The following is a 21,085-nucleotide window of genomic DNA, read 5'->3' on the forward strand; positions in this document are numbered from 1 at the left end:
TAGTTTAATTTACTATCCAACACCTTCCCTACTATCCACGGGGACTGGTGTTGGAATAGTAAATTAAACTATTCACTATCAGCGCCCCCCCAACGCAAGTCGTTGTAACGACTTGCGTTGTTAAAACTGCGTCGTAAAGGGACGCGTTGTAACGGTACGCGTTGTACCGCCATACATCCGCTAAATACACATAAGGTCCCAAATGCGTAACTGATTGCATTGCAAATGCTTGTTTAATTCTGCTTTTTACTTTTGCTAGTATTGTTTTATTATGCCTGCTTTTCAAGTGACTACCACCAGGTTGGGTGCAGAGTCAGGAGTTCCTTCTCTTCTGTTGGCAAGGCTCTGTCTGCCTCTGTGTCCATTTAAATGGTGGCCGCAGAGCCGATGCCCTGCTAGCACCGAGAGCATGGCAAAGACAAACCCAACTGCACCAGTTTGTGCCCAACCATGTCCAGCCACTATGCTGGTGGCCCAGAATTACGGTAGAAAGCCACTCATGTTCTCCAGGTCACTGCCATCCACTGCATCATTTGTGGCAGAAAATGCTTCTGCCGAGCAATCCATCAGTAGAACCATCATCCTCTTCCACTCTGCCTAACAACATCTTTTTACTGATTAGAATGGCACTTCAAAGTAGTCCTTTGTTTCACTACTTTGTGCTATGTTTCCACTAACCACACTATTCACACAATGCAAATCCTCGTACTCTCTCACACAGAACCTATCTTACAAGCAACGAACAAGAAAATCAAGTCACAAAAGAATTGTATGCACTGTAATGTTCATAACCATGTCTCATAATGATCAGAATTCTGCCTAACTATTCCTAAAGTAGGTTCAATAATGCTTATTATTTGAATGTAATATTTCCACAAAGGCTCAATGTTAAATTTTTATTTACCAACAAAATTTCAAATCTTTATCAGAATTCTCCCTAATTTAATTCTGATTCCTCTAGTTGTTCCTCTTATTTGCTTTCTGGGGTCATTGGGAAGTAACTGAGTGGGTGTCAGGTCTCCTAGAGAAGCACATAAGAAACCAGGGTGGGAGAAGAAATTCAAATAGCATGTTCCTCCTTTCCCCACAAATTCTGATTCCTCAGGGTATATTTCACTACCATTTCTTCCTAAACAGTTAAGCCCGGGAGCTACTTTGTCTACTCTTACCTCCTTCGGTTTTATTACTACATACATAACAGCTATATAAGCATAGCACGTCAGATATAGCCTGACATGTAAATTGTTGTAGTCTGGTATACTGCAGAAGGAATATCGAGTGGTCATCGTAGTGTGACCAACATATTGAAAACTAAAAAATCGAGGAGGTAAGTGCAGAGAAACAGACATAGATGTACTATTCTTATCCTCTTACCTTGATGAGATACATATATTATCAAGTCACTTGGATGCGGAGTTAGGTACAGAAAATCTATACTTACTTACCTGTAGATATATTGGTCCTGGATATTCTGGTTGCGATATTGAGACCACTCAGTATTCCTCCTGATAATGTGTATACCCAGAGAACAAGGACTTTACCTAGCTACACTTGTATGAATTTACGACAATTTGCTTAATTTAATAGACTCTTTTCAACACATTCTTATATCATGATAGATAACCGTATTTGATCTTGCCTTAGGACTTGGAGCTTGTCAAAGAAGCTAAACAAAATCTGGAGCGGGAGGTGAACATACTGCAAGATAGGCTAGCGGCTAGCCAGCGAGCATGGGAGGCATGCAAGCAAGAGTTGACCCATGTGAGGATGAGCTCCAGTGAACTGGGTGGGAGCCTGAAGAGCATTCAAGAAGAGGCAAAGGCAACTCACGGATTTCTTAATGCATTCAAAGAGCGGATGGCATCCCTGCTGAGCAGCAGTTCTGTAACAGTCAAGCCCACCGAAGAAGCTATTGTTGAGAGAATCAGAGATGTGTACAGCAAAGGAGAAAGCAAGAAAATGGTAAGTTGGCAATTTGTTTTATTTTCGTCATTGCCATCTGCCTCCTGTGGCAAACCTGGTTACATTTGTTGAATTCATCATAGTAAAATATGTGTTACTTTGTTTTCTCGTTCATGTTTATTGCTCAGTTGCTTTTTGATTGAGTACTCCAACTCCATGTGTAGAATGATGATGTGTAAGCGGCATGTACATTTACAATCGGTTCCTAGGGGAAACATCTATTACAACGCAGTCATTACATCGCACTGCTTTTACAATGCAACTGTTACAACGCAGCTGCCTTTACACTCAATGCCATTACAAAGCATGCCATTACAACGCATGTCACTACTACGCATGCCATTACAATGCACACCATTACAACGCATGCCATTACAATGCATTATAAGGAAAGTAATGGAGATTTTTTACGATTTAGGGTGGGTATGGGTGTTGGGTTAGTTGGGAATAGTAATTTTTACCCCTACGCTATCCAACACTTTATCTACTGTTGTACTCACTGGAGTGGGAATAGTAATTTTTACCCCTACACTATCCAACACTTTCCCTACTGTTGCACTCAGTGGAGTTGGAACAGTAATTTTTACCCCTACGCTTTCCACCACTTTCCCCACTGTTGAATCACTGGAGTGGGAATAGTAAATTTTACCCCTACACTAGCCAACACTTTCCTTACTGTTGCACTCACTGGAGTGGGAATAGTACTTTGTAGCCCTACACTATCCGACCAAAAACACGAGGAAGCTACCCCTCTATGTTATACAGGGAGGGGGTAAGTGCAGACTTCTAAAAAAACCTTTTCCCTGTCAATTCTTATTATACATTCAGTGGTTACTGTACCAAAAGTACAAGAGTCACCCGTTTGGTTGTTACAGCGAACTCACTAAGCATTTGGGCAGAAGACAGGCAAGTAGACTAAAACATCAAATTTTGGGTTACTGTACATATTACAATCACTTCCAAAGTTGTATTTAAAAACTTTTTATTCAAAGAGAATTTGAATCTTGAACCTGGGACCTCCCTAACGATTACAATCTAATTCACAATTAAAAAAGCACTTTAATACACTTGATATAAAAATCCTTACAACAATTTTTACCCCTGCACTAGCTAACACTTTACTTACTGTTGCACTCACTGGAGTGGGAATAGTACTTTTTAGCCCTACACTATCCAACACTTTCCCTACTGTTGCACTCACTGAAGTGGGAATAGTAATTTGTACCCCTACACTATCCAACACTTTCCCTACTGTTGTACTCACTGGAGTGGGAATAGTAATTTTTACCCCTACACTATCCACCACTTTCCCCACTGTTGAATCACAGGAGTGGGAATAGTAATTTTTACCCCTACACTATCCAACACTTTCCTTACTGTTGCACTCACTGGAGTGGGAATAGTACTTGTTAGCCCTACACTATCCCCCACTTTCCCTACTGTTGAATCACTGGAGTGGGAATAGTAACTTTTACCCCTACACTAGCTAACACTTTCCTTATTGTTGCACTCACTGGAGTGGGAATAGTACTTTTTAGCCCTACACCATCCAACACTTTCCCTACTGTTGCACTCACTGGAGTGGGAATAGTAATTTGTACCCCTACACTATCCAACACTTTCCCTACTGTTGCACTCACTGGAGTGGGAATAGTACTTTTTAGCCTTACACTATCCAACACTTTCCCTACTGTTGCACTCACTGGAGTGGGAATAGTAATTTTTACCCCTACAATATCCAACACTTACTGCACTAAAAGTATTATGCAAAGTAATGGTATTTGTTGTAATGGTATGCATTGTAATGGTAGTTCTCAAAAATGCATTGTAATGGCATGTGTTGTAAAAACATGCAATGTAATGGTAGTTGCGATGTAAAAACCGCTTTGTAAAAGCATGCGTTGTAATTGTTTGTGTTGTAACGCCATAAATTCGTTCCTGGTTATGTGAGTCGTACATTTACAATTGGTTCCTGGTTATGTGAGTCACATCTATGTAACAGCAATTTATATTGTAGCAAATCCATATGTCATCTTAGCTCTCTTTTTATGTCTTCTAGTCCCACATTTTCAGCATTCCAAAGGTTGCAGAAAAAAGCAGTCCATGAGTACTCGGATCTATTCCCAGAACACATCCTGTAGGGCGTGGACTTTCCTTGCTTGATACATGTGCATGGCTCTCCAGTCGAAGCACCAATCATCAAACATAAAAGCTTTTCTGCTTCTCTATTTATCCCAAGCATCTCGTAGTTGTTTGAATTCTCTTGTCCTCCCCAGTGGTGGAAGGACAACACTCCTCATGCCCTTGAACACTGTCTGCCCCTGTAGTGAATAACATAGGACTTTATATTGTGCCTAAGCAGTTGATGATTGAAAGTAGCAAAGAATAAGCAGGAGCGAACTACAGATTTTGGAGCCAGTACTGAGAATATCGCCCTCTGATTGATTTCTGTGTATACCTAAAACCAGACAACAGAAGGAGTATCTTTGAGCGCTACACTCGTTGTTATAAAGCTGCCTTTGGGGCTGATGCACACAGCAGAAGCATGTTCCAATTTCACTTCACCACAAATTAAGCTAGCATTGGGCCTTTACCAAATACAGTGACTAGATTGCCAGTGACCATCCATTTTAACATTTAGTGATAAATACAGGGCTCAGGTCATAGAAGAAAAGGTTCGCCCTTTACAACTGGATTTTCCTTGACACCTTACCACAAGGTTCACAGAGAAGTACTTACTTATGTTGGGTAATTTTCACCATTAACAAGATTGTATACAGAGTATGAAGTGCCGGCATTTGCACAATGAACTCATTAAGCAGGCAGTCCAATGTTTAATGGGCAAATCAAACAGTGTAAGGCCAAGAGAAAAGGAAATGAAGGTTGAAATCAGGAGGAACAGTTTGTGGTTTGATGAAGAGTGCTGACGTACAAAAAGTCGGATATGAACATTAGAGCAAGGCATTACACTTTTAATAAAAATAACTTTGTTTATTACATTTTCAGTGGTAAATAGCAAACAAGAACATAATTACCGAGGATTACAAGAGTTATCCACAGTACACATGACACATCAATACATTTAAGAGCATCATAATTAAAGTTTCTTATAACAGAAAGAGACATGCAGGCAAGGCAAAATATGGCACAGTTGTTGAAAAATCCAAGTGCAGTAATGGCACTGGTGTGAGATAGGTCCATACTCCAAGGACCTGGCAGGTCAAAATCAAATCAAAAGGACTTTATTCGGTTATATTTCATGAATAACCATAAAAGTACATCAATCACATCAAAATATTACATTAAAATGTTTAAAAAACAGTATACATGATATTAACATAGGCCAAATAATAGGATTCATATAATCATTGTCTTATGTAAATAGAATATGCTGGACGACACTGTCTCATATTCATATATTTTAAAATGGGCATGATCCATCTCTTCCTAGGTATAACATAAAATCTACAAAAAAATAAAATATGTATATCCGATTGGGTGGAGACATTATCACACGGACAATTTCAGATTACCTTGGACCAATCATTTATAACGGGAAAGCTCAGCAGTCTAAACAGAATCCCAAACCGAAATCTGGTCAACAAGAACCTTTCTTGTTCTTTCATTTGGAGGTTTAGATAAGGCTGGGTAATCCTTGGTTTAATTATCATCTGGTGGGCAATTACTGTCTTTTTTAACAATTCTATTTGTTCTCTTTGATTCTCGAGGAAGTTTAGGCTTAACTGTTTCAATGCTTTCCTGGTAATGTCAAGCATTGACGTAGGGTCAGTAAAAAATTCCGGGTGCTTGATGTTGTCACAGACGGCTTTTATATAGCACAACCATTTTATCCTTTTTCCCCCGTCTAGTTTCAAAGCATCCCCTAGAATGAGACGATTTAAGTGGCATTTCTCAGTGGTCCATACCCGATACCATAAAAGAATTGGTTGCACCTTAATTAGATCTTCCAAATAGGAAATGCCCAATTCTGTATGGCAGTTGTAACTGGACATACTCTTTGGGAGTGCTAAGAGATATCGCAGGAAGCCATTTTCGGTAACTTGTAGGCAGCTAACATTTGAATCGCCCCAAATTCCTGTCCCATATAGTGCCACCGAAACGCAGTTAGCTTTATATATGTATAAAAGCTCTTTAACTGGCTTTTTACCCATCTTCTTGCTAAAAGACCTAAGGGCCATTATGGATTTAGAAAACAATAAATTCCTGGTTTTAATTGCACAGCTCCATTTGCCAGTGCGATCATACAAGATCCCCAAATAAGGGAATGTTGGAGTATGTTGTAGAGGGGTTGATCCTATGTACATGGTTTTTTTCTTTTGGTTCACGTTACCACCACAATTCATAGCAAAACTCTTAGTACAGTTTACTTTTAGTTCCAGTTTGGCCATGAACGAACTAAAAGAAGTAATCAGGGTCTGCATGGCTATGGGAGTTCTTGCCATAAGAACGGCATCATCTGCATAGATGAGAGCAGGTATACGGCGGGCTGAGGCAGTTGGCATATCAGTGCAGTCCTGTAGCAAAGTATCCTCCAAGTTGTTTATATCAATAGAAAATAAAAATGGAGCAAGGACGCACCCTTGCCTCACGCCCCTCGCAACACTGAACTCCCTTGTACACTCCCCATTTTTACCGTATCTGACCATTGCACTAGGCCCATTATACAATTCTCTCAAAAATTTAATAATATTTACTTCTACTCCCAATCTGGTTACAATTATCCATAATTTCCCATGATTAACAAAATCGAAAGCAGATGTCAAGTCTAAAAAAGTTAAAAAGAGTCTTCCTCCCTTGGCCGTAGTATATTTCTCTATCAGTATAGATAGATTGAGTGCTTGTTCGATGGTACCGACTCCTTCGCGAAAACCATATTGGAGGTCGCTAATAATATGGTGTTCCTCTGCCCATTTGTGCAGTCTATCTAAAATGACTCTACCAATAATTTTGATGGTGGAGTCAAGCAAAGATATGGGCCGATAGCACGCACTACTTGCTCTATCTCCCTTTTTAAAAATAGGGATTATGATCGACTTGTACCAGGTACCAATCAGTCCTATTGAGCAAGCAGCATTAAAAGTTCTAGTCAGCAAAGGTGCCCAGAGCGATATATTATTCTTAAAAATGTCCACTGGAACTCCGTCGGGGCCGGGTGCCTTTCCCGCTCTGCTGGAGTTAATGCCCTTAATTGTCTCCTCCAGTAAAAAGTTAAGTTGCAGCCCTACAATGCCCTTCCCCTTGCACGTGGGTTCTCTCACTATGTCAGTGTTACTTGCTACTGGGTTATAAAGTGTTTCAAAGTGCTCAACCCATTCATCCTCGGTGATAGCTATCTCAATACGAGCCTTTGTACTGTCTTTAAAAAAGGGAGCATTCACCGCTTTCCAGAAGGCCATCATATCCTTTGATTCTGAGGCCTCCATAATAGCTGTCCATGCCTCCCTCCTCATCATCTGTCTTTGAACTTTTAGTGCATTTTTATACTCCTTGCGTAGAGCCCTTATCAAGGTCTGGTTTCTATCTTGCTTATGCAAGGCCAATTTTAATTGTTTGTGTGCCTTACTACAAGCTGACTTAAACCAGCCTCCAGCTTTCCTTTGGATCTTCTGTTCCTTGACATTTACCCATAGATTCCTCTTTATACAGACAGTTATTTCTTTAAAATTATCTATGATGTCTGAGTCATTAGATGCCAAGTCTAAGCAAACACCAAAGTTTGTGCTGCAAGCGTTGACTAGGTTACTAAGAAACTCCTCGGGGACCACCCTAGTCCATTTTAAAGCATATCCATTTTGCCTGGTTATTTCTAAGTTTTTAGAGGAAACCTCAGCTCTATTGTGCACTATTAATTGTGGGTCCAATAGTTCAATCCTAATAGGGAAGTGATCGCTTAGGGGAGATTTTAAGACTTTATAGCTATCAATACATTCCCTATAACACGAAGACATAAGGATAAAATCAATTGTAGACAATAAACCTCTACCATAAAAAGTTGGAGAGAAAGGGGTCTCAGAGTTACATAATTCATTTGAAAACCCTAGATCGTTGTTAAACATGATCTCATTTAGAGCATTTCCCGTTAATGTGTGCTCAAAATGTGTAGGGGTGGTATCCCTATCTATTGTTAGCGCACAGTTTCCTGTTCCTGATCTTTCGCATAGGGAGCAATTAAAATCACCACCCCATATAACAATAAACTGTTTATGGGAGCTATTGTTATGCTATTAAGTTTCATGTTCAGGGTTTTAAGAACCACTGGTATATCTTGTACAGGGATATTGTTATAAAAATGTACTATTAGTATGCAAACAGTGTTAATAAAATGTAGCCCAACAATATGATAAAAACAGTTATAAAAATACAACTCGATTTTTTTTCAAGTAAGACAATTGTAAATAAACATACATAATCCCCCCTTTGCTCGGCCATGTGCAGAGCCTACGGCAGGGATAAAAACAGTTTTAAAACCACACATATGATATTCCTTCTCGGCCCATGTTTCTTGTAAACATATAACATCACATTTGTCAATGAAGTTTTCCCAATTTGGATTATCTAATTTCGCCTTGAGGCCGGCTATGTTCCAGAATGTAATAGACCATTTTTCTCAAGACCTTCTATTTAACCCTTGATTGGGACGCACCACACTAACTTTAGAGGTTTCAGCGCCCCCCCCCCCCCCGCATTTGCCTTACTAGCAGTATTTTCATTGGGCTTTTTAGGCAGACCTGGCTCAGTTAGTGGCCTGCCAGGTTTGACTCGCCCATAATCAGAACTTTTAGAACCATTGCTCCCAGTAACGATTGCATCTCTTGTCATTTCACTTATCATTTCAACACCCGTATTTACTGGATAAACCATCCCTGGTACAGGATTAACTGCCTCGACTAAAGTGTGGCGAGTTAACGAGTACTCACAGACAGTTCCCTCATAGGGAATAGATGAAAAAAGTCATTTGTTTGCATCTAGACCAGTGAGGGGATGAAATCAATTGTGTAGTGGGATGTTCCAGTACTCGTTTGGATTTGTAGGGTGATAATTATTATCAAACGGGATAAAGTACCTGTTTGAGCGCTTGGGTGGGAAAAAAGGGGTAACATTTTTATTGTGGTATCTAGGGACGATGAAGTTCGGAATTTGTTTTGGTTGATGGGGAGCATCGAAGTTACACAGAGTTGGAGGGTTATTTGGGGGCATCATCAGGGCTTCCGGATAAAAGTAGCTCAAATTTCTCGATGATACTCCCCCTCACTTCTCCCTGGAAACCAGTCACTAATATATGTAACTACTCTATGGTCCCTAAAATTTACTATTACCACATCCCCTTCAATATCTTTAGGACGTAGGCCCACCCAATTGCACCGTCTCACTGATACTATATCTCCGTTTAGATGTGATGGGAGCGGTCTATTATTACACAGCCAGTGGATAACTTTATTTTTGAGACTGATGTTAGTTTCTACATTTCCCGCTGGCACAACCGGAACACCTGTTAAAACAATGACATAATTGGATGAATCCGGCTTATCTTCGTTGGAGGGTCATTTCTAGTAGGAGCAACTTTCGAGGCACCTGTTTGAGTCTTGTCTTTGCCTATTACTTTCATGCCTGGTGATTTGGTGGAATTTATGTCAGCAGGCATGTTTTTGGATATAGAGGGATCTCTTTGTTGCCTAGATGGATTATGAGTATGATGTTTGTTTTTGGGGCGAACTTCGCTTTGTTTAATTGGGTTGGGGTTTTTAATCGAGTTGGGGTCTGTCAAGATAAGATCCAATTTTTCCCCAAGCCTTTTAACTCTCTCGGTGAGAGGAAGTATAAGAGATTTTAAAAGGCGTTCAAATGCCTCCAAAAGCCCTTTATTAGTCAAAGATTTGGGACTTGCAGTTGGTAGCCCCATTAGAACTTCCTTCCCTACTAACTTAGGTGGCTTAGATATTGGGTCTATATCATGTGATGCCGCATGTGAAGTTCTATCCCTTTTACTAAACCCACCCTTTCTCCTACTCTTTTTAGGTGGGGAGCGGGATACTCCTGTATTCTCCTTAGTAGTTAATTTATCGTGTACTACGCTGACTTCTATGGGCAGTTGAGAGTCTAACGTCACAACTGTCGCAACTACGGGTTTAAACACAGGAGAAAGTGTATTTCTATTGGGAGGAAGAACCACATCTATAGGTAGTGGTGTATTTAGGTCTATTAAGAAAGTTGATGTGGCAGTTGACTCCATAGTATTAGAGTCTGTAATGTCTTCCATGTCGTCTGGCACTGATGGGATGTCTTGAAATATTAGTGGGATGTTTTCCGTGCTAAACAGCTCGGCGTCTACGTTGGCAGACATTGTGTTACATGGTGATATACTCATTGCAGTCTTCTGTGGGGTAATTGTTATCTGTTTTTTAAGAAGTTCTATAGAGAAGCTGCGCTCTGCCCGTTTCTGTGCTAAAAAGATCTCCCTATCTATCTCTTTCGTGTCTCTGGCGAAATATTTGTCTAGCGGCCCATGTATGGACACCTCTACACTGGACGGTAAAGAGTTCGAGACACGTGTAGTCATCTTTGGTCTATGGTACAGTTAAAAATAAACAAAGAGCTGAGATTAATAGAGCCTATAAGATATAAAGACCAATATGTAACAACCTAATCAGTGGCACAAAAGGATTAAAGTACATATTTGGCGTAACTTACAGGCATGTATTCCCAGCAGGGGGACTAAAACCAGAATGATAGTACAAATGTCAGAGGGGTGGCCCTGCCCAGCCTCCTGCAGCCCCTGACGGCTTCTCCCGGGACGCTCCCGCGCAGCGGTAGTTGGAGTGGATATTATTGGGTTTGGACCACTCGGGGGGCGGGGCTAGCAGGGAGGGCGGGCCAGGTGTTTCCGATTGGCCGAAGCAGGGACTCCTGGGCAATGGAGTCCCCGCGCTCTTGCTCGCAGCCCTGCACTGCCCCTAAACACCCCGGTGAATTTCACTGTTTCCACCAAAGACCTCCTCCTCGCTGCGGGACCCGCGAAGCGGCTACCGCGAGTTCTAAAGTCAAAAGCACGAGTCACAGCTCCTGAAGGCACACAGAGCAGCCCAGCAAAATTGTCCGCAGCACAGCGCAACACAAGGGATCCCGCCGGTTGTTGTTGGAGGTGGGTTTTTCTGATGTCCGGTACTCGGGGGCGGGGCTAGCAGGGAGAGCGGGCCAGGTGTTTCCGATTGGCCGAAGCAGGGACTCCTGGGCAATGGAGTCCCCGCGCTCTTGCTCGCAGCCCTGCACTGCCCCTAAACACCCCGGTGAATTTCATTGTTTTCACCAAAGACCTCCTCCTCGATGCGGGACCCGCGAGTTCTAAAGTCAAAAGCACGAGTCACAGCTCCTGAAGGCACACAGAGCAGCCCAGCAAAATGGTCAGCAGCACAGCGCAACACAAGGGATCCCGCCGGTTGTTGTTGGAGGTGGGTATTTCTGATGTTCGGTACTTGGGGGGCGGGGCTAGCAGGGAGAGCGGGCCAGGTGTTTCCGATTGGCCGAAGCAGGGACTCCTGGGCAATGGAGTCCCCGCGCTCTTGCTCGCAGCCCTGCACTGCCCCTAAACACCCCTGTGAATTTCACTGTTTCCACCAAAGACCTCCTCCTCGATGCGGGACCCGCGAAGCGGGTACCGCGAGTTCTAAAGTCAAAAGCACGAGTCACAGCTCCTGAAGGCACACAGAGCAGCCCAGCAAAATGGTCCGCAGCACAGCGCAACACAAGGGATCCCGCCGGTTGTTGTTGGAGGTGGGTTTTTCTGATGTCCGGTACTCGGGGGCGGGGCTAGCAGGGAGAGCGGGCCAGGTGTTTCCGATTGGCCGAAGCAGGGACTCCTGGGCAATGGAGCCCCCGCGCTCTTGCTCGCAGCCCTGCACTGCCCCTAAACACCCCGGTGAATTTCACTGTTTCCACCAAAGACCTCCTCCTCGATGCGGGACCCGTGAAGCGGGTACCGCGAGTTCTCAAGTCAAAAGCACGAGTCACAGCTCCTGAAGGCACACAGAGCAGCCCAGCAAAATGGTCCGCAGCACAGCGCAACACAAGGGATCCCGCCGGTTGTTGTTGGAGGTGGGTTTTTCTGATGTCCGGTACTCGGGGGCGGGGCTAGCAGGGAGAGCGGGGCAGGTGTTTCCGATTGGCCAAAGCAGGGACTCCTGGGCAATGGAGTCCCCGCGCTCTTGCTCGCAGCCCTGCACTGCCCCTAAACACCCCGGTAAATTTCACTGTTTCCATCAAAGACCTCCTCCTCGATGCGGGAACCGCGAAGTGGGTACCGCGAGTTCTAAAGTCAAAAGCACGAGTCACAGCTCCTGAAGGCACACAGAGCAGCCCAGCAAAATGGTCCGCAGCACAGCGCAACACAAGGGATCCCTGGCAGGTCAAGGGAGGCCAGGAATAGAGGACAAGACAGATAGGGAGGGGTATGACTTCAGTCTGAGTCCACTAATTCCAGGGTGAGTAAGTAGTCTTGTAATGGCAACCATATGCCCTTGGACCTAGACGTGAGGGCTGTAACAGTGCATAGTCTACGCTAATCTTATTGTAACAAATCATGTTTTTCAGCTTGACAGAGTCTCTGCGGCAGTGGGCAGGCAGGTTCGGTGCAAGTGTGACAGTAATGGCTCTCCGTCAATATCAGAAATAATAAATGTTAATGGTGGGAAGTCATCTGGGACCAAAGGGTAGGAAGATAATTGGTAACATAAGGTATTATGGAGCGGTGGGAGGACCAAGTGGTCCATATGAAAGGCATTTTGAAATTGAGTATTGTCAGCATGTGAAAGTACATGGCCATCCGGTAAAACATCACCCATGGTGTGTAGGTCATAATGATGTAAGGTGCGTTGAACTAGTTTCTAACGTGTAAGGGGGAGCCAGGGGTTATCAATCAATGGTAAAGCTGATGAGGAAAGGATACTCCCACCTAATATACATGGCAAAGTTTTCAACATGCCCAACTTCTGGTGTAGAGTGTTTGTATATTGAAGTCCATGGGAACACCTACAAAAGTATGAAGGATAGCTGCAGGTCTCTGATTTGATCCTTATCTGGCTTGAGATAGCGGACCCTGGCAGAGGGGGCAGCCTTGTCTGGTCCCCCTAGCAACAGGGAAGGGACCTGTGAATGAAGCATAGTCTAGCCACTGGGCTGGAACAAAGGAGCATGCCCATGAATCTAAAACCACAGGGAAGGCCTAGTTAGTCCAACTTCATCCTCAGGAAGGACTACTCCATGGAGTCAAATGCCTTTTAGGCATCCAATAACACTACTGTTCCTGGGAGCGTTGGGGAGATCCTATGTAATACTGCAAATATCGTCCTTAAATCAAGTGAGGTGGACCTTTGTGGAACTAAGCCTGATTGGACGGGAGAGATAATCTGCTTCATTAATAAAGATAATTTGGTGATGAAGGCTTCGGCTAAAACCTTATGATGAAGATTGAGGAGAGAGCGGGCGGTAGGATTTGCATAATTGGGGGGGGGGAGTCTTTGCCTGGCTTCTGTAGAAGCGTGAGCACGGCTTCTCGCAGAGTTGGTGGTAACATACCTGTTTCAAGGGATTTAGCATACATGGCAAGGAGTTGAGGTGCTAGTTCATGTTTATATGCTTTGTGGACTGCCCCAATGAGGCTCTCTAAGCCGGGGGTCTTGTACCCATCAAGGGCATCTATGGCCAGCATGATTTCCTCACAAGTGATAGATTCACTGAGGAAACAATGTTGATTGTCAGATATCCACACTATCTCAATCTCTGCAAGGTCGCCAGAGGAGCGAAATGAATATAGTTGGTCATCATTGGGCAGGAGCTTAGCCCTTATGCCCGCATTATCAGAGATGATGTCATCAGTGGAAGATTGCTTCTGGGTGATGTAGCCGCTAAGATGGTAAGGGCAAAGCAGACATGCCAGAGTGCGGCATTCCCCGTCACCGTATCGTCTAACAATGGCGTGTTTACCCATATATGCTATTTCACTACTGGCCAGGTCTTGGAATTCTGAAATTAAGTGCAGGTGTCTGTAGATGTAGAGAACAATGGGGAAGTGAATCCTCTCGATCGATATCTTTCAGCTCAGATTTGACCCCAGCCTATTGGGAACATATGTGGCACAGTATGCCCTGCATGCTTGGAAATACATACTCTGAGGATTTAGGCCTTGAAGGCCTCCCAAAGGGTGATCTGGGTTGAGACCGAGCCAGCATTAAGGGTAAAATACTCAGTGATTGAATCGTGTATTTCGAAGAGGAAGACTATTTCATGAAGGACCTCCCCTGGGAATTGCCAAGTGTGCTCCAGGCTGCCTCCATATGGGATCTACAACACTAATTGAACAGGGCAGTTATCTGACAGAGTATTTGGTAAAATGCCAGACATCAGTTGTCCAGTGCATGACATTTGCAGAAAGAAGACAATAGTCAAGTCTTGCCCATATGCCATGGGATGCAGAATTTAAATGCATAGTCAGGGGTAGATGAGTGACGTGCACGCTAGATGTCTTGGAGTGTAGAGGTTTCAGCTATGTCACAAAGGACCTCCAGAGTTCATAGTTTACCACTTGCTTGTATACTGGTGGAGACCTCCAACGGGTCCTGAACCTGGTTGAAGTCTCCACCCATAAGGATAAGTTCTGCCTCTACCTGACCCATGAGTGAGTATATATTCTGATTGGGGCGTATTGATATTGGGGCCATAAACATTTATCAACAAGGTGTGCTTGTCAGCAAAAACACCAGCTAATCTGCAGCAATGACCGTATGGGTCAATGAAGCTGGTATTGAGGAAAAAGGGGATACTTTGGTGGATAAGTATGAATACCCCCCTCAAATAAGTGCTATAACAGGAAAAAATAATGGCGTGCGCCCCATGGGGAAGTGAATGTGTGGGAACTGCAGGGAGGAAGATGGGTTTCTTGGAGGAAAGCTATTTTGACCCCATGAGAGGATAGATATGAAAGGACCTGTTTCCCCTTTCACAGGTTATTAAGGCCACATATTCTACTTGAGGAAAGCAACTTCTGCTAATCTCTCCCTGCCTTCACAAGATGCCATCTAAAGGAATGATATGTGGGAGGTTGTGCCATGTCTTTAGAAAATGCAATAGGTAACAATCAGGCAATAAAAAATAAATCAAACAAAAACATACAAAATCTAAATACCTTCCCCCCACCCAAACTACATGAGAACACCTCCAGCGAATCTCCACGACAAACAGAACAAGAATAAACATCCCTTTAACCAACATTGTGGTGCACACCTCTGGGAGGAGGTAGCACTTTGGTTGGCATTGTCCGCATGATGAGTGATACCTGAAAACAAAGGATAGAATCGCAAATGTAATACAGAAGATGAGAGAAACATTAGCACTGTATTAAAGCATAGAGAGGGCAGATACAGTGTTATCTCTCACAGGGGGTGCCCGTGGTGGCTCTGTAAGTGATAGGCATAGACAGTGGGAAAAACAGCCATCACACAGGAAGAGACTGCGTTGAAGAGGTCTAGGAGTGGAAACGCTCCGATGTAGTGTGCCTGGAAGAGGAGTTATTTGCAGCTTCAGCTGGGTTATCAAAAAAGGCAGGTTTCCCTTTGACTTCAGTCCGTAAACGTGTGGCATACAACATTGCATGTTTGAAGCCTAGTTGGTGCAGTGAGTTTTTGACAGCGTGCCTCCTGGACGCTAGGGTAAAGTCAGGGAACAATGAAATGGCAGAGTCCTGGTATTGCAGGGGGCCATGTTCGCAGGCCAGCCTGAGTTCAATGTTTCAATAATTGAGGAGGTTTGTGATGATCGAGCATGTGATGTTGGGACACCTGCCTGCCAGGGCCGTTTCTACCATTAGGCAAGACTAGGCGGCCGCCAAGGGCTGCAAAAGGGGGAAAAATGTGATCAATACAAGTTCTTTTATATCTAATGCATTAATTCTTCTAGCCTGGATGACAGGAGGAGAGAGTGATGGTAGTAAAAGGGAGAGGGCGGCATTTTTCAATTCTCGCCTTGGGTGGCAAAACACCTCGAAATGGCCCTGCTGCCTGCAGTCTCAGACCTAGTGATCTATGTGCACGTTCAACCATGAATTAGGAGCGCTGTAATATAATTTTAATTTTTACACATTTTTGTATATCGCAAACTCAACCCAAAGGTATTGCAGACCTTTTCACCATCCCCCCACATATTTGGAGTGCTGAAGCTCACTCTTCAGGCTCACATAGCCTAACTCAACCCGAAGGTATGGCACTGCTTTACACGTATGTTAATCAGCTTAGGTGTTGCTCCTCATACTCTCCTGGTTTCTGCACTTTTAACCACCCCACCACACATTAGGAATTCTGCTTGCTCTGCACAAACTCAACCCGAAGGCATTGCAGTGCTTTTCACCGTCCCGCCACACCTTAGGAGTGCTGCTTGCTCTGCAGGCTTTTTTTGTTTAATTGATTTTGCAAATTTTTATATAGCGTGAACTCAACCCAAAGATGTGGCAGCACTTTTCGGTGTCCCGCCACACATTAGGAGTGCAGCAGCTCACTTTGCAGTCTCTTTTCGTTTCATTTTTCTTTTTAGAAATGTTACTTCTTTTAACCATATGCAACAGGCCATTGCATGGTAGTTTCAGAACTATTGTAGTCTCTAGTCTCTACCTTTGGTCAGATATGCTGTTCGATGTAATGCACAGCACCACTGCCCAATCTTGAGATCAGGAGGATCCTCCTGCCAGGCTCACTTTATTACACTCTTTAGTATTATTTTAAACAGCACTGAAAACACAAATTATTTTCCACTGCAGGATTGTTGTAGAAACGCATGCAGGGTTTTGTGTGTCGTAGTGATTGCAATAAGTATGAGCTTGGGTATACAGAATAATTTAACAAGTTCACAATCATCATCAAACATAATATTTTTATGAAAAGAACAAATCTCTTAATTTTTCAATCTGTTATTTATATCAATTGAAAAACACAATTTGGTCAGTCAGCCATTTGAAAACATTGTTTAGTCCTAAACCTTCAAGCTACAGAAGTGCACCACAAGCTGTCTACAATGAAACTGTGCCAGAAGTAGGCCGTTTTTTTTAGGTTCAGCCTAGACAGCAAATGCACTGTCTGGAAGACATGCTGCAAACACACAACATGCATCCAATCCTCACCACACAATTCCATATCATGCCACAACATACAATAGCACACCACAGAATTTAACTCTTAATACAAACTACTCCACAGCACAGAATACCATTCCACATAATTACTCTCCATAACACACAATCCACTCCACATAATTCAATACACTCAATACCACATAATTAGTATCCACATAATTCTACTACACAATATGCCACATAATTCAACTACACAAATCCATTCCACACCACACAATTCCACAACTAACAATTCAAATTCAACCCACATAATTCTTCTCCACACCCCATACATCCACTCCACTCCAAAACAATAGACATGGGTGAAAGACATTGTCACTTACAATGCCAATAGCTCTAACACTCACAAATATGAGACCAATTGCATTGCAAATGCTTGTCTATACTATAGCCTTATAGCCCACTGATGAGGGCTAGCTCGATGTCAATGGTCACTTTCGATAGTATTATGTACTAATCGTTTCATTATTGGAGTGATTCATTAGTGGACATGAGAAGGCATATTGAAGAAGACGGATCCACTGAGGTCTTATTATGAAGCTGTGCACCTTATGAGAGAGCATTGACCTGCATTGTGGCCATTACCTCTGGTAGAGCTGAATTTGATTTAATAAAATATATGTAACATTTCTGCACTGAAACAACAACTGCATTTAATAGAACTGTGTTTTACTGTGCTTGACTCAACTAAACCGTGACTTCAATTTGTTTCAATTTGTTTCCTATGTAAGCCATTACAACACTTGCGTTTTCATTCTTCTGTTCGCCACACATAACCAAAATGTGCACTTGTAACTCTTTGTTGACATCCTGTTCTCGAAAGCTAACATAGCAGAAGCTGTATTCGATTGAGCCTGATGCTAATTCCCTATACTGATACATTATATATTTTGATTACGTTTTGCTTTTTGCCTTCTGTATTGCACTTTGAAATATTCAAATAAACCTTCATAGTTTATATTGTATTTCTGACTTTTGGAGATTTATTCTCTTGAAATGCCTTGCCTATAGGTGCTACTTAGCAACTCATTGCCTCATACATGCTTTAGTTTTAATACAGTAACACAGTCCCTGATTCTGCATAGGCGCTTTGTCTGATGTTAACACCTATAGGGGTAGAAGCTGACCTGCCCACCTCCCCGCCCGCATGGAGCTCTCTCTGCATTGCTTCTATTGACAAGTAGGTAGCAATTGCTGTGACATCATGACTACCCAGTGCTCTGTTTGACCTTCAGTCACCTTCCATGGGAAAAGGAAACGTGATATTTAGCATTGTAGTATCCTGCATGGACTACCTTCCTTAGACTCTGGTTGGGTATCTGCCCTGCCTTTTTACAAATGAAAAAATGAATAGGACAAATAACAAGCCTCTGAATGTTCTCATGCTGAGATGATGACTGAGGTGAGCTTGGCGTCATTTGGATCAAATTCAATTCCGACCCTTAGATTGGCTGATTTGACAGGGGGTATAGAGAGCCTTGATACCAAGAGTGTGTGCAATTGTGGGAGGGCTAGCGAAATGTCAAGTGTTTACTCTTTCTGTAGTCCTGAAGGCCTATGTCGTGCTGCTGCCAAGAAGCCTGAATTCTACCTGGCGAAGTGTGCCTCAAGGGACTGAATGTGTTTGGAACTGCAGTGCCCTGTCTGCTACTGCATGCCTACATTTCAAGCTTACATCTTACTGCTGATTCACAGAAAGACTGCAAGAACTTTTCTTTCCTCCTTTTCTGTTAGCTAGGGATCAGATGGAATAATACAGTACTGAACTGCAAGGAAATGCCATTCATCCTAATAAGGGAATGATCTAGATCAAATCCTAGTGTGTGATCCCTCATAAACTCTGAGAGACTTTCAGCCGCCTGTTTGGTAATTATCTTTTGCCATTCAACCCTTGTGGCAAAAGGCTTTCTTGGAGCTAGAGCTTGGACTGCTTCTTCGACCATCTGACACCACTGTGAAGCCCTAAAATCTGCCTCATCTTCTAACTGAAGGGACCCAAGCCCTAGAATCTTACTCATTAACATCTGCATCTCCTTAGGACACTGCTTTACATCTAAGTCTCAATCGTGCTCGACAACAGACCTAACAATTGGGGCAAGGCTTGCACGCCTCGGTCAGGCTGAGGCAGGATTCTCTTTGCAGAGCACTTCAGTGTCAGTGGAAACAATTATTTGCTCCTCGACCAGTTTCCTGCATTATGAAGGATAAACCAATTTTTCTTTATGTTCCTTAGATTTTTATTGTTTATTACTAATAAGCTTAATATTAGCTTGTGAATGCCTGGAAGGTGCCTTCTATTCTTTTTCTCTGTAGGTCCTGTGCCTAGCTCATTCCAGTGTACTGATTGCCCAGGCGAGATACCTTTGCCTAAATTAATACAAACACATGATATGGAACTTTGTTCAAACTCTCCTGGTGGCAAATAGATGAACACACTGCTTCCAAGCTGAGTGCAGGATACCTGCCCCTCAAAGGGCAAGATAAAAAAACAGTCGCACAGTTTTTTTATTTGATTCCATTTCATTAACAATTCTCTTATTTATCAGACCAGCGTTCTTGTTTTTGGTTTTAAAGACACACATTGTTTATTGTTATACTATGTTCGTTTTGCATATTTATCTGACGTTAACATTTCTATATTGCTTGTTTCTCTAGATGGTGTCACAGCTGGAAACCCGTATATCCAAACTGAACGAACAGTTACAGAATCAGACCGATTTGCACCAGGAAGCTCTAATGAGAGCCAGGAAAGCTGAAGAGCAGCTCGAGGACATTCACCGTCAAATGAAGCGCATGGAGGGAGAGCTTGTTTCTGGTGATGTGATGAGAGACAGCCTGAGCCTTGAGAAGCAAAAAGTAATCATAATAGTTTCTTTATTTCTTAACACATATTCAAATGTATGTTACGTGTAAGAAATTGGTAAGAAAGTCACAATGCAAAATCATACAAATTCCAAGAAAGAATTGGAAAAATATAGTTCATTTTAATATGCAAAATCGCACCACAATGACAACAATCCAATAAGGAGATATGATTTTTTAAAGTTTTAAGTAGAACTAACCCAAAGAAGCACAAAGTGTCAACGGTAGTCAAAGGTCGAGATAGCCAGGACCTAGGCATAATTTAGTGCTGACCACAATTGAGACATACCAACAAGTTTCATCCTGTTCAAAGATTTCATCTTCTGACCCTAGTCTTTAAGTCCCTATCCACTGCAGGAGTACACTTTAAAAGCTCCAAGGACCTCAGGGGAGGCATTTGGAGTCTCACAGGGTGATAGGCAGAGACCGCTCTGTATCTAGTTGACACAGATCAACTATGCAGTTGCAGGAAAGGCCTCTTATATCTTGTTGTATCCCTGTAGCTTGAAGACGTAGTAAGCATTATTACCCTTGGTGTCCATTACTTTGCCCCGGGTACAAGTGGGAGAGCAGGTCCAAACTTTAGTGTTCTTCTCAGGTCTCAGACTGCACGGCAGTCATCTTCTGTTCTTCCACAGGTCCAGGAGTATTCTGAAGTGGGTGCCTGGAGAGGCCCCATTTATGCCTGGCACCAGCTTGCGGGTGAGGTAATTTTCCCAGGTCTAAAATACCCCCTTTGGGTATTGTCAGGATAGCCAAAGTCTTTGCCCACACTATACTTGGGCTCTGAGTGCTGGGGGTGTTTGTGGGGAATGTACTATGGTAAGGCAAAAAAAGTTCAAGGTGACCCTACAGAAAGGGCAAATTTACGACATGAAGCAAATCTAACATGAAACTTCTATGTATGTCAAACCCACAAAATGTGATCAGAAGAATGCTTACAATAAGTCTAACCACTGGCAATCACTCAGGATAGCAGTCAAACCTATAGTTATTTTGCCCACTGTGCCTCATCAGTTTGCACCTACCCATATGCATATGAGTCATGAACTTGCTTCAGTCCATCCCAAG

At 42.9% G+C, this 21,085-nt stretch overlaps 1 protein-coding gene across 1 annotated transcript in view; it reads left to right on the forward strand.

Annotated features, from left to right (window-relative positions):
• CCDC170 (coiled-coil domain containing 170) overlaps positions 1 to 21,085 on the forward strand; it is a 244,498-nt gene that overhangs the window by 113,086 nt on the left and 110,327 nt on the right. The window contains exons 8-9 of the mRNA XM_078646946.1: positions 1,645 to 1,962; positions 19,808 to 20,008. Coding sequence (XP_078503072.1) covers positions 1,645 to 1,962; positions 19,808 to 20,008 — 519 coding nt within the window. The remainder of the gene's footprint in view (positions 1 to 1,644; positions 1,963 to 19,807; positions 20,009 to 21,085) is intronic.

This window comes from Lissotriton helveticus, chromosome 6 (genome assembly GCF_964261635.1).
Source record: "Lissotriton helveticus chromosome 6, aLisHel1.1, whole genome shotgun sequence".
In the NCBI taxonomy this organism is placed as follows: domain Eukaryota; kingdom Metazoa; phylum Chordata; class Amphibia; order Caudata; family Salamandridae; genus Lissotriton; species Lissotriton helveticus.